At 43.5% G+C, this 15,140-nt stretch overlaps 1 protein-coding gene across 8 annotated transcripts in view; it reads right to left on the bottom strand.

Annotated features, from left to right (window-relative positions):
• Positions 1-10,519: 10,519 nt before the first annotated feature.
• NUDT22 (nudix hydrolase 22) overlaps positions 10,520-15,140 on the bottom strand; it is a 30,326-nt gene continuing 25,705 nt past the window's right edge. For all 8 annotated transcript variants that reach the window (XM_066582808.1, XM_066582806.1, XM_066582809.1 and 5 more), the window contains one exon: positions 10,520-10,867. In XM_066582808.1, coding sequence (XP_066438905.1) covers positions 10,766-10,867 — 102 coding nt within the window. In that variant the 3' untranslated portion in view covers positions 10,520-10,765. The remainder of the gene's footprint in view (positions 10,868-15,140) is intronic.

Genomic DNA, 15,140 nt, shown 5'->3' with positions numbered 1-15,140 from the left:
TGTCCTTTTGGGACTGTGAAACGACACCTTTTGTGCTGCTGGTATATACTTTTTTCTGCTATTTTGTTTGGGTTCTTTGGAACAGGACCATTTTTTCCAGCGTGCACCATACCGCTCCACCAAGGTTGGTGATTCCTAGGAGCGCTGCTGTAACTACTAAATATTGCTGTGATCGCATTGTGAAGGGGACCCTCTAGCTCAGTGGTCCCCAACCTTTTTGGCACCTGGGACCGGCTTCAAGCAAGACCATTTTTTACAAGGCCCGGCAGGGTTGGACGGGACATGGGCGGGGCTTTGGTTATAGGGGCAGGGTTATGAAGGGGGTTGGAGTTTAGTGCATTCTTATTTAGTTATGACATTTAGAATGTCCTGGCAGTACACACATAGGGCAGTGTATAATCTCCCCCCCCCCCCCCCCCTCAGCACACACATAGGGCAGCATATAATTTATCTCCCCCCCAGTAATAGACAGCCCCCGTCCCTCAGTAATAGACAGCCCCCCACCTCTCAGTAATTAGCAGCCCCTCCCCCTGTAATAAGCAGCCCCCCCCAGTAATAGGCAGCGCCCCCCCCCCCCCAAGTACTAGGCAGCCCCCCCCCCAAGTACTAGGCGGCAGCCCCCCCAGTAATAGGCAGCCTTCCCAGTAATAAGCAGCCCCTTCCCCTGTAATAAGTAGCCCCCAGTCCACCCCAGTAAGCAATCCCCCCCCACACACATAGGGCAGCATATAATTTATCTCCCCCCCCAGTAATAGACAGCCCCCACCTCTCAGTAATTAGCAGCCCCTCCCCCTGTAATAAGCAGGTCCCCCCCCCCAGTAATAAGCAGGTCCCCCCTCCAGTAATAAGCAGGTCCCCCCCTCCAGTAATAAGCAGGTCCTCCCCCCCCCCAAGTACTAGGCGGCAGCCCCCCCCAGTAATAGGCAGCCTCCCCAGTAATAAGCAGCCCCTTCCCCTGTAATAAGTAGCCCCCACCCCACCCCAGTAATAAGCAGCCCCCCCAGTAAGCAATCCCCCCCCCCAGTAATAAGCAGGTCCCCCCCCCAGTAATAACCAGGTCCCCCCCCCGTAATAAGCAGCCCCTTCCCCTGTAATAAGTACCCCCCCCCAGTAATAAGCAGCCCCCCCAGTAAGCAACACCCCCAGTAATAAGCAGGTCCCCCCAGCCAGTAATAGGCAGCCCCCCCCAGTAATAGGCAGCCCCTTCCCCTGTAATAAGTAGCCCCCCCCCCCAGTAAGCAACCCCTCCAGTAATAAGCAGGTCGTCCCCCTCAGTAATAGGCAGCCCCCCCGTAATAGGCAGCCCCTTCCCCTGTAATAAGTAGCCCTCCTCCCCCCAGTAATAAGCATCCCCCCCCCAGTAAGCAACCCCCCAGTAATAAGCAGGTCCCCCCAGTAATAAGCAGCCCCCCCAGTAATAAGCAGCCCCCCCAGTAATAAGCAGCCCCCCCAGTAATAAGCAGCCCCTTCCCCTGTAATAAGTAGCCCCCACCCCCAGTAATAACCCGCCCCCCCCCCAGTAATAGGCAGCCCCTTCCCCTGTAATAAGTAGACCCCAGTAATAACCAGCCCTCCCAGTAATTGGCAGCCCCTTCCCCTGTAATAAGTAGCCCCAACCCCCCCCCCCCCGTAATAGGCAGCCCCCCAACCCATATACTTACCTCCTCCCTGCTGTCGCTCTCTCTCTGCTTGCCCTGACGTCAGCCCAGAACGCTTCCTCCCCGAGTCCTCTCCTGCGGAACTAATGAGCAGGGGACTCAGGGAGGAGAATCCTGGCTACACAGACGTCAGTGTGTGCGCCGGGATCAGCGCGATTACCAGCGGGGAGCTGCGGCGCCCCCGCTGGTAATCGCTTCAGTGGTCAGCGGCGTCGGCACGCCGTGGCCACATAGCACAAGGCAGCGGGCTGGATTCGGCCCACGGGCCTTGTGTTTAGAGCAAAAGTTCCCGGCGGTGCAGCGGACCGGCGCTAAACACCCAACGGCCCGGCCCCGGTCCGCGGCCCGGCGGTTGGGGACCCCTGCTCTAGCTAACAGTTTAGAATAGATGCTGTAGTATCAATGTGGTTAAACAGCCATGATTGGAGATCGCTCCATTCTCAGCTGTTATGGGCAGGTGTTTCACACAGCCAGTATGCGCAGTTGTATGGGGCAGGCTTGGCTCCCATGCCAATCCCATACACCTACAGGTGACCAATGACATACATGTATATCATTTGTCGTTAAGGGGTCTTAACGACAAATTTAACAGAATAGTGACCGCAACATCTAAGTAGTTTGACACCACATGATGTTACTACATGACATAAATGCAGATTGCCAATAGGTTACCCTGATAGCTGGGACCCTATCCAAGGTCCCCAGCCTGCCATATCTACATGTATAATAGGTTGCCTGTTCATGTAAGATTGACAAGCACAATTTATAGCAATACGGAAATATTGTATTCTTTTATAGAAGCAATCTAAAATTCAAGTCCCCTAGTGAGAATAAAAGTAAAAAGTGTAAAAAATATCCAACAGCAGGAACTTTTATTGTGCAAAAAAAAACCCACATATTCAGTATTGCTGTAATGATTTGCGGAATAAATGCATTTTCACGAAGACAGAGGGATCTCAGAATTTCAAGAAACACGCTTCACAGACAAGAACCCTAAAATGTAACTTTTATTGGGAAATATTAATTTTAAAACATGGGCTACAGACGAACAGATAAAACAAATACAAAAACACAGACCAAGGGCTCCTTCACACGAGCGTATGCGTTTTCACGTTTGCATGTCCACGCCGTAAATTTGCATGAGCGGACCATTTTCCGTGATGAACGGCTAGAGATAATTAGCGTTTTCTTGTCCATTCATACGACCGGGAGCGAGATTTAAGTGAAACAGTACGTCGCCGCCTCACTTGGTTTAAATTCTTGGAATGACTTCAAAAGCCTAAATAGAGGCACCTGTAAGCTTTTTGCAGCGTTGGACGCTGCTAAACTGCCTCCCTTTTTTCCAGCTCTCATTGGAGTCTATGGGAGCCGCCAGTGTATATCGGTCGAAAGATAGAACCAAACCTATCTTTTTACCCACCGTATAAATTAAGCTAAATTGCATCGTTGGTTTTTTTTTTTTCCTTCCTCTTGACCAACAGGAGGGGGTTGAAACAGGCTGAACTAGATGAACATAGTCTTCATTCAGCCTAACATACTATGTTACTATTTATAATCGTTGGCGCGAATTTTGGTCACATATGTTCCATTTTTACAGTGCAACGTTTTTATGTGCCCTAAATTTGCCCGTGTGAAGTAAGGCATTGGAAACCAATGCCTCAGATGGTCGCGTATATCGTCTGGGCGTGAAAATGCGGCAACCTAGGCGTGTATATATGTGCTCGTGTGAATAAAGCTTAAGTCTGGGACAGGGTTACTAGAAAAAACTAATCAGAGGGTTCCCTTCTGGTAGCAGATACTTCGAATCCAGGGGAACGAGACCCAGATCAGTTATCTAATGCTCCCTGTACAGGAAAGACAGTTAGGGGTCACTAACATTCACTCAATAATGTCAATTATCTGCCCTGACACTCCAAAACATACTAGACAGCTCTACAAAATTAATTTGGAGGTAGATTAGATATTCTTTCTGTTTCACAAAACTGACCGTGTTAGAGCAGCAGAACACTATTTGCCCCAACTGTTACAGGCAGCGATCATACTCCATAGAATGTTTAAAGGTTCTGATGCTTTCTTCAAAGACTATGTACAGATGAAACTATAGAATATTTACAGGTTACAATGTTCAAAGGTTTGACGGGTTTCAGTTGGACCTCATAACTCATTAGGAATTCACATAGGTCTTGGTAGAGAGTAAACTATAGATAGAGTGCTTCAGCGATATACATCCTGGAAAAACTACCACTGGATCCCTATAGATATTCCCTAGGATCTCCCAAGATTCAATCACCCCCAGACTCTATTCTACTCTAGACTCAGAGCACAATTCCCTAGAAGTCAAAGAGAAAAAAAAAAAGAAGAATAGACAGGTAGCAAGACCGCCAACCGATCTTTTTTTTTTTTATTGTTCCTCCCCAACAAAAAAGTTATATGTAGCTCAAAACGGTCCCGTTGAAAAACATAACTGAGCAGAAATTTTTTTTTTAAAATGTACGGCATACAGAATGCTGCATTGCAGAAAAACATAGCTGCATCCTATTGAATTCTATGAGAACAGTGCCTGCAGTACCAACCCGAGCCTCTGCAAAGTGAGTGGGGCTGTCTGCCTCTGTACACTGACAACAACCCAGGAAACAGCTCATTGGCGCAGATACAAACTCTGTATTACCCATAATACGCCCTGCAGAATATGTTGGCACTTCATAAACCAAGCTTTTTATTGTTAGGGGTGGTGGAATATATAATTTCAGGCTAATTGAGATAAATCACTCCTGAATGTCATTTACAGCAAATCCTATAGAAACAATCTGCAACATGAGTTTTCAGTAGACCCTAATAGTTCAGATTAGAAGAGCTCCATGGGCAACATGGCTACATATTTATACCAAATTCTACCTCTGAACTGAGCACCTTCTCACATGAGTGCTTATTTTATGTAATGCTTATGCAAAGATGGCCTCCGGGGCCAAATAAAAATACCACTCAATGGCATTCCTAGCAGGGGAAATTATAGCATAGTTTAGCTGCAGCCACCACTAGGGGGAGCACACTGAATATATTCCTATGGGCTCCCAATGACTTCAGTGGGAACTGTATGAATTCATAGAATGAGCTCTACCTAAGGGCTCCTACCCACCTGTTGTTTTTTTTAATGCTGCGATATCGCTGCGTTTTTTTTAAACGCGATTGTCAATAGGGCTTTTTTAATGTTAAAAACATATTGCAAGTTTGTGCTTTGCAATTTTTGTGCGATGCGTTAACATTAGAAAGTCCCGTTGACAATTGCGTTAAAAAAAAAACGCAGCGATATCGCAGGGTTAAAAAAACGCGAGTGGGTAGGAGCCCTTATACTAGTATGAGAAAAAATAAGAGGCAGCGATGTGTTGGTTTTTGGGAATGTTATTTTCTCCTCTCTCTGTTGTATATATGGGAGTGAGATTGCTCACTGAGTCCGTGAGGCTGCAGCCAGCCCACAAAACATCACACCGGCGATTTTATGACCATCAGGCCTGGAATATACAAAGTGAGCCACAACAATGAGCCCCGCACCGCATTGTTATGGAAGTCGTCCAAAATAAAAAGCTGTTGCCCATAGCAACCAATTACAGCGCAGCTTTTATTTTACCTCAGAAGTATAAAAAAAACAAATGCTGAACTGTGATTGGTTGCTATGGGCAACAGCTTTTAATGCTCATAGCTGAGATAAAATGAAAGCTACTTACATCAAAAACACAAAATTTGTTTGTGTCGTATACAAATCCCCAGTTCTGGTCTGATTTGAGTAAAATTTGGCACTTTTCCCCTACATTTAGTCCATGTGATACTAGTACGAGACCTTTCTTGTTTTCTCATGTTTCTGTGGAGGTTTTTTTGCTACGCTTTTTTATTTAGAAAACGCTCATCGAAAAAAAAAAATCTAGAAAACTCCTTCACACTTTGCCATAAAAAAACAACAAAAACACAAGGATTTTGTGGCACGATGTAGTTCTTTAAACAGCTCCTCGGGGATTTCAGCCGGTAAGCTGCACCACTGATATTTGGAGGTTGGCAGGACAAAAGTTCAGTAAAAGTGGAACTTCATTTTTTTTCTTCAGTTCCAAAGCTGTAGCTGGCACATCCCCCCAAGTAATCATTCGCTCCTCTACATCACTTTGAGCTCCATGTGTCTATCTGGGTGCGATTCGCAGAGGGACATTTTATTTACGACAAACAATAGATCCTAGGATCCGCTGGATCAATAACACAGCCATGATATAACAGGGGGCTTTTCAACTTCGCTGCATTTGAATGTTGGCATAGGCCGTTCAATTGCACTGCATTACAGAGAGTTCAGGACCGATGAAATTCAATGTCATTTAATTCTTTTTTTATTCCTTGGTACGAGCAGCAGTGGAGCTGCCCTGCAGCCGCTCATCTGTCGGCATAAGGGTCCATTCACATCTGTGTTGGAGGTTCTGTTCAGATCTGGCAGAGAATCACAGGGAACTCTGTGCAGCATGCTGCGCCATTTCATCTGATACAATGCTGAAAGCCAGATGGACCTCATTAATCAGTGGGATCTGTTCGGCTCTGACATGTGCTGGATCTAACAGTGGTCACTCGGTGAAAAAAATCCTTGCGCTACTTAAACCCGAAAGGTAGGAGAAAGTGATAAAGAACTTACTTCACTGAGGAAGGGGGTTTGGGTTACAACCAACTCCCCCTAATCCAGGTAAACCGATAAGGCGTTAGGTTAGAGCAGTGATTCCCAACCGGGGTGCCGCGGCTCTCTGCCTGGAAATCACATCGGTAGTGGGGACATGCAAGGCCCTGCCAGAGGAGCTGGAGGAATGCTGCCAGACCAAGCCAAGGAACAGCCCCAACATGCAAGACACTGCTAAAAGACCTTCAAAGACCTGGAGGTGCAGCCAATCGGGAGCTAGGGGTGCGTCAGGGGCGTTCCTACATCCCTGCACTGTCACACCCCTAGCTTCCTGGTGGCGTCAAGATACACCAGCAGGAGGAGGAGGTAAGTATATGGGTTTGGGGGGGTTAATGTTATTACTGGGGGGGTGACATGTTATTAATGAGGTGGGTTGTTATTACTGGGGTGGGTTATTGTTATTACTGGGGGGTAATGTTATTACTGGGGGGGTTAATGTTGTTACTGGGGGTAGGTTAATGTTGTTACTGGGGGGGGTAATGTTACTACTGAAGGGGGGGGTTAATGTTATTATTGGGGGGATAATGTTACTGGGGGCATGGAGGGTTAATGTTATTACTGGACGGAGGGTTAATGTTACTGGGAGGGTTAATATTATTACTGGGCAGGTAATGTTATACTGGGGGGGTTAATGTTATTACGGGAGAGGAGGTTAATGTTATTGGGGGGGTTAATGTTACTACTGAAGGGGGTAATGATGTTACTGGGGGGGTAATATTTTTGCTGGGTCTGCTGTGGGGTTAATATTGCTACTGAGGCCGCAATAGGGGTCGCCATTGCTACTGGGGCCGCAATAGGGGTCCGCATTGCTACTTAGGGCCGCAATAGGGGTCGCCATTGCTACTGGGGCCGCAATAGGGGTGCCATTGCTACTGGGGCCACAATAGAGGTCGCCATTGCTACTGGGGCCGCAATAGGGGTTGCCATTGCTTCTGGGGTCACCTGGTACTGCAGGGTCCACCAATATAGGGGGTCGCTATTACTAGTGGGGCCACCAACATGGGTGGGACACTATTACTACACGGGGCGGATTAGTTGTGGAATCCATAGTAGCTGTAGAAGCAAAGTGGATGAGATTTTGAAACTCATCCACACGGTGTGGAAACAATCTGCACAAAACCTTGTGGACAGACATGTAATGTGGGATTTAATTCCACAACATGGTAATTTTAAATATAATAGCCCACCCAGTGCTCTTCACTGTGTGTCTTTTTTAAACAGCCCTGACCTTTTTATAATGATTAAGGTAAAAATTATAAGTCGTAATAAGCCACACCCTAGCCACGCCCCTGACCACACCACAGCCACACCCCTAACCACATTCCCTTTTGGTAGGGGTGCCACGCCATAAAATTTTTTTCCCAGGGGAGCCCCAGGGCTGAAAAGGTAGGGAAACACTGGGTTAGAGAGTCACAGGAGTCTTTAGTCCAGAAGAGAGAAATATCACTACAACCAGAGCAGCAACAACAAGGGAAAGTAATAATGTGAGAGTCCGAGGAGCGAGCACCGCTGACATCATCGTTCAGCACCTACAATATAGCTATACTAAGGTAAAGTCCCCCGGCGCAAGCACCGAGTCATGACTGAATCCTTGGGTGACGTCCCATCGTGACGTTTTCTTGGCAGACTGTTTTTGCGGGGTGGTTTGCCATTGCCTTCCCCAGATAGTAATTAGTGTGAGTAGCTATTACTTAAACATCCCCTCCTTAGAGCGGGGACACAATGCTACATCTATCGTGTGCTGATCTGGCTGTTCCAGTACGTCATTGTTTGGCCGAGGATGGAGACGAACAACGGAAATCACCCAGATGTGTATGAGGCCTAACACATTATCCAAGCTGATGGCTTTGGAGCCAAAACAAGCCGTTTGGCTGACAGCAATCTAATTATGGATAGCTGTAGAACTGTCAGCATGTTTTACCACTGAACACTATAGCTTTAACCCCTTAAGGACCAGGTACTTTTTAAAGGATTTTACCCATGTGGTGGTTTTACTGCCTTACTTGTTTTTCTTTAGCTACAAAAATTATTTTTGCTGCGTTTTTTTTTTACATAATACATAAAGCAAATTTTTTTACTGACGTTTTTTCAGTTTTATCAAAGGTAAAAAAATAAATAAAAATATTTAACATTTATAGTTTTTAACTTACTTTATTTTTGCGTAAATTTACTATGGGAATGGGTTCCTCATTTTGTTTTGGACATTTTGATATATAATAATATGTATGGTTTTGGATTACAGGGTGTATACGGCAGCTTTGGGTCATTTTCTTTTATATATATATATATATATATATATATATATATAATTTTTTTATTTTTTTTTACTTATTTCTGTGACTATTTTTTTTCCATCTAAGATCTTTGGGGGTCATTCACATGGTTCTTTTTTTTTTTCTTTTAAATTATACACTTTTCTACTGTGATTGGGGCATTCATAGGAGACTCAGTTACAGGGGAAAATATCCCCCGCTAGTGACAATAGTCACTGGCAGAGCTGATCAGGGGTCCGCTAGGACCCTGCAGCTCTACTGTGACAGGAGTAACCCGGCAGTCACATGACCGCCAGGTCACGTAGTGGAAGAAACCCTTCTGCTTCCACTTTTAAGTACATAACGCTCATTGAGTGCTGTGCACCCGGGAAAGAAGGTGGCAAAAGCGGTTGAAAACCGCTTCTACCTTCTCTTCCAGGTTCTCAATTGTGACTATCATCTGGGGACCCGGCTTGCTCCTGCTTGATTGCTGGAGCAGAGGCTTTAATCCCGCACCGTATTTCTGCTATCGGCTGGCATTAAAGCCCAGGACCAAGCGCCGTAAATTTACAGCGCTCGGTCCTTAAGCAGTTAAATCAGCAGAGACCAGCTTTATCTTTGCTTTTTTTTTTTTTTTTACAGTAAAGAAAAACAAGCAGAAAGGGCTTTAAAAGAACGATTATGAAGAACAATTTCTCTAAGCAATGTGCGCCATTTATCTGTATAGCTGATTATAGGTATATAATAATCATGTCCAAAAGCTATAATTTTCATGTTATTTAGAACAGGACAGACAGAAGTTGCAGCTACACACTTTGATTATTATTTCCCCATTGACCTTCACAGTTATAGACAACCAAAAACAATATTTTATTGATTCTAGTATACTAGTACAGATAGTGTACTGATATGTGTGTGCCTTTTTGTGTGATAGTGACTGAACCACTGGAGCGCTGTGTATAGCTGTAGGCAGCTATCAACCTTATCTCTCTTATTATGACCCCAGTTGTAATGATAAGTATGCAGCAGAGGCCTGCCAGAACTAGTATACCACATGGTTGGTGAAAATGTACTTAAGTTCCTGACGAAGTGCCTACACTTGGCACGGAAACGCGTTGAACTAACTTAAAGTGTATAAAATCATTGAACCAACTGAAAAGCATCAATCAAAATTGTATATAAATCATCATAAATACAATTTTGATGGACTACTAATAATTGACAAATCATCATAATTACAACCCTGATTACAATTTTTAGCAATAAGTACAGTTAGTATATGAGCAGGTATAGAGGGATCCCTGCAATCCTCTCTGTCACTGTGCATCTTAGATGCTCCTATATTAGGCATTGATGATTAACGATTTCTACATATATTGTCTGATAAATCGGACCAAGTGTGCCATCCAATATTGGTTTAAGAAAAATTGACACACTGTTCAGTCTCATGAATGCTCACTCCGATCCAACAAGGATTGACATGCTATATAATTTGTGAGCAAGAAATCTTCATCAATACCAAAATAGTGCCGAGGATTCCGTTGTATTTTTTCGTTCTTTGGTCTTTGTCAGCCCTATTTTAATGAGAATCAATAAAATATTGTTTTAGATTGTCTATAACTGTGAAGGGCTTCTACTTTAATTTACTATAGACTTCTTCTGCCCCAGTGACTAGTTCTTATTTCCCCATTGAAGACTATAATTTTTATATGAAATATAGAGAATGTTCTTGATCTGTCCATAATGCCATTATCCCAATGCCAGCGAGCTTCTGCAACAGTCTCAACAATGTAGTAGTAAAATATAGGAGATCCAAATCTTCCAACCATGGTTGACAGAGGACTGATATGTATGTATGTATGTAGTTATAGCCAGAAGAGACACATAGATGGCATACCACATCAATAAAAGTTGCAAACATTCTTATTAGCTTAAAAATATACATTATAGTGAAAAATTGTTTTATTACAAAAAAATTGTAAATATGCTACAAACTTCATAAAAGTGTGCGTTTGTTTTCCAGAGAGTCTTCAGAGTGTAACAGATGGGAGACTGCATTGCACCTAGGAGGATACGCATTTCTGGCATTAATGGAAGGTCCGCTGTTCCTTCTGTCATACAGAACAGTACCGTCAGTGTATAGGCGGCCGGTGTTAGGACCTTTGCTCTCGCACCATGAGGTACAGTTTCATACAGCCTTTAGCTGAAGGACATAACTCTTTCCAGATTTCTGAGTTTTCAATGGACAGTAAATCCTGCAGAAAAAGCGAAATATGTTATTAAATGGAAAAGACAAAATAAAAAGGGAATTGTCTTCAGCAAAAACTGGACATGTTTGAGTTGATGAGAAAAAAAAATAGTGGCTTTGAAAAAGGTCAAACATTCCATAACTGTATAGTTAAAAAAATTAAGTGAACCCTTTGGAATTACTTGGATTTCTGTGGTCCGATTGCGTTTATCTAGAATTGTGACTTGGATAACAATCAATATTGGGTATGGGGGTAATAGGAATAACTGGATGGGCATATATGTTTTTTCGGTTTAACCTACTATTATAATCTAACTAAACTAGCACACAAGTTCTACCCTTCATGTCCTATTCAAACTATCCTGTAAACATCACAGTGCAGGCAGAAAAAGTAAGCGAACCCTTGAAGTTAATAACCTGTAGATCCCCCCTAAGCACTAACCACTGCCACCAAAATGTTTGCTGTAGATGCAAATAAGACCTGCACAACATTGAGGTATCATTTTGGACCTTCTGGCAAATGTCTTTCAGCTCATCAATATTTGCGGTTATCTTTGGGTTCCTTCTGTCGTTTCAGGATTGACAGATGTGCTTTTGAAGTGATCTTAAGACACCTACTCCTAGGGATAATAGCAACAGTCTTCAATTTTCTTCATCTGTAGATAAATGTGCCTAACTGAAGTGTAAGGATTCTGGCGTTTCCAGGTACAGACCACAAGTGGCTTCTAATTTTCCACTTCAGGGAATTGCGCTGCCTTTCCACTCCTTACCATTGGAGGCGGCTACTTTTTCCTTAAAAAGGACCTGCCATGTCTTCATAGCTTTGCAGCTGTGGCATTACGCCGACAACTCCAACAATGTCTCTCTCTCTCTCTTAATGGGGGAATGGGAAGGAGTGGAGGGAAAAGAGAGAACTATGTAGCTGCCCAGCTGATCTAAGGACATGAGAGGTCCTCTTTAAACTTATCTACAACCAAGGCTGAACACCTTCTGATCATACAAATCCAATTCCAAAAGCGTTGGGACGCCGAGTAAAATGTAAATAAATGTTAAGAAAGAAAAAAAGAAGAATGTAAGGATTTTAAAATCTTATAACTATTTTATTCACAATAGAACACATATCAGGACATCTTTCTATTTCATTTTAAAATAAGTCATTTTAGAAATTGATGACAACATATCGCAAAAGAGTTGGAACAGGGCTTACAAAAAGCTGAAAGAATAATACTAATGAAAAACAGTTGGAGGGCCCATTGTCTACTAAGTCACATGGCTGTGTATAAAAAGAGCATGTTAGAGAGGCAGAATCTCTCAGAAGCAAAGATGGTCAGAGGTTCACCAATCTGTGAAAAAAGCTGTGCAAAAATTCCAGAAAAAAAATGTTCCAATGTAAAATTGCAAAAACTTTGAATAGCCCACCATCTACAGTACATATAAAAGGATTCAGAGAATCTAGAGTAACTCAGGTGCACGAGGTACAGGGCTGATGGTCAATGCAAATCACTGCATGGGCTCAGCAATACTTCCAGAAATCATTGTCGGTGAACACAGTGCAATCCACAAATGAAAGTTAGAGCTGTATTATGCAAATAAGAAGTCATAAATCAACACAATTCAGAAATACCAGCATCTTCACTGGGCCAAAGCTCATTTAGAATGGAATGAGCCAAAATGGAAAAAACTGTTCTGTGGTCAGATAAATCAAAACTTGAAATTGTTTTTGGACACCGTGTCCTGCGAACTCAAGAGGAGAGGGGTCGTCCAGCTTGTTAACGCACAGTTCAAAAGCCCACATCTCTGACAGTATGGGGTTGCATTAGCTCCTATGGCATGGGAAGCTTACACATCTTGAAAGGCACTATCAGTGCAGAGTAGTATATAGAGGTTTTAGAACAACATATGTTCCTATCCAGATAAGATCTCTTTCAGGGAAGGCCAAACCACTCACCAATGTAAAACGTGTGCTGCATTATGAGTCAAATAAAAACAAAAAACGGCAAAGCGAAATTCCTATATTAGACAAGAATGGGACAACATTCCTCTGCCAAAACTCCAGCAATAGGTCTCCTCACTTCCCAGATATTTACAGACTGTTGTAAAAGAAAGAGGTAACATAGTAACATAGTATGTAAGGCCGAATGAAGACATTGTCCATCTAGTCCAGCCTGTCTATCCTACTGTGTTGATCCAGAGGAAGGCAAAAAACCCCAAGGCCAGAAGCCAATTAGCCCTTTTGGGGGAAAAATTCCTTCCCGACTCCCTAATGGCAATCAGACTGTTCCCTGGATCAACCCCTAATAGTTCCTACCTGCCTGTGTACCAGGATTGACACTTAACCTAATATTTATATCCTGTAATATACTTCTTCTCCAGAAAGACATCAAGTCCCCTTTTAAACTCCTCTATCGATTTTGCCATCACCACTTCCTCCGGTAGAGAGTTCCACAGTCTAACTGCTCTTACAGTAAAGAACCCCTTTCTGTGTTGGTGATGAAACCTACTTTCCTCTAATCGTAGCGGATGTCCTCTTGTTACCTTTGTGGTCCTGGGTGTAAACAGATCACGGGAGAGATCCATGTGTTGTCCCCTCATGTACTTATACATGGTTATTTGGTCGCCTCTTAACCTTCTTTTTTCTAGAGTAAATAGTCCCAATTTGGATAGCCTCTCTGGGTATTCCAGTCCCGTCATTCCATGTATTAGTTTAGTTGCCCTTCTTTGAACCCCCTCAAGCACTGTGACATCTTTCCTGAGCACCGGTGTCCAGAACTGTACACAGTATTCCATGTGAGGCCTGACAAGTGCCTTATATAGTGGAAGGATAATGTTCTCGTCCTTCGCCCCTATACCTCTTTTAATGCACCCTAAGACTTTATTTGCCTTTGCAGCAGCTGACTGGCATTGGTTACTCCAGTTTAGTCTATTATCCACTAATACCCCTAGATCCTTTTCCATATCACTTTTCCCCAGCGGTACCCCATTAAGTGAATATTTGTGACATCCGTTCCTCCTGCCCATGTGCATAGTCTTACATTTTTCAACATTGAACTTCATTTGCCATTTTTCTGCCCAAGCCCCCATCTTATCCAGGTCCGTTTGTAGCCGCACATTGTCTTCCGTTGCATTAATTATATTGTATAATTTTGTGTCATCTGCAAATATTGATATTTTGCTGTGCAGCCCCTCTATCAGGTCATTAATAAATATGTTGAACAGAGTGGGGCCTAATACTGAACCCTGTGGCACCCCGCTAGCGACTGTGGTCCAATCAGAGTACGATCCATTTATTACCACCCTCTGCTTTCTTTCCTTGAGCCAATTTTTTACCCACTTACACACGTTTTCGCCCAGTCCGAGCTGCCTCATTTTGTATATTAGCCTATTATGTGGCACGGTGTCAAAGGCTTTAGAGAAGTCCAGATATACAAGATCAATAGATTCTCCCTGGTCCAGCTTAGAGCTTACTTCATCGTAGAAACTGATCAGATTTGTCTGACATGAGCGACCCTTCATGAATCCATGCTGGTGAGGAGTTATTCCCTTAATCTCCTTGAGGTACTCATCGATGGCGTCTCTCAGAATCCCCTCGAAAATTTTTCCCGTTACTGAAGTGAGACTTACTGGCCTGTAGTTACCAGGCTCACTTTTGCTCCCTTTTTTGTAAATTGGAACCACGTTGGCAATGCGCCAGTCCAATGGTACTACTCCGGTCTTGATAGTGTCTAGAAATATTAGGTATAGCGGCCTAGCTATCTCGTCACTTAGTTCCTTTAGTATCCTTGGGTGTAATCCATCTGAGCCCGGTGATTTATCAATTTTAGTTTTCTTTAGACGCTTCCGCACCTCCTCCTGCGTTAGGTATGAGATATTTTGTGAGGGGTTCGTTTTATTCCCCTGCATCTCGTGTGGCATTTCCTTTTCTTTGGTGAACACACTTGAGAAGAAGCTGTTTAGTAGATTTGCTTTCCCTTCGTCATCATCAATGATTTCTCCTGCATTGTTTTTTAAAGGGCCAGCGCTCTCCCTGCAAATCCTTTTGCTGTTTATGTAGTTGAAAAATAGCTTCGGGTTGTTTCTGCTCTCTTTTGCGATCCGTCTTTCTGCTTCCTCCTTGGCAGTTTTGATCGTATCTTTGCATATTTTGTTTTTTTCCCTGTATGATTTTAGCGCTTCTTCGCTGCCTTGTTGCTTTAGTAGTTTGAACGCTTTCTTCTTTTCGTTTATTGCCCCTCGTACCGTCTTGTCGAGCCACATTGGTTTCCTTTTAGCTGAGTTTCTTT

This window comes from Eleutherodactylus coqui, chromosome 11 (assembly GCF_035609145.1).
Source record: "Eleutherodactylus coqui strain aEleCoq1 chromosome 11, aEleCoq1.hap1, whole genome shotgun sequence".
Taxonomy (NCBI): domain Eukaryota; kingdom Metazoa; phylum Chordata; class Amphibia; order Anura; family Eleutherodactylidae; genus Eleutherodactylus; species Eleutherodactylus coqui.
Note: the sequence above shows the minus strand (reverse complement) of the source record. Positions and strands in the feature narration are given on the sequence as shown.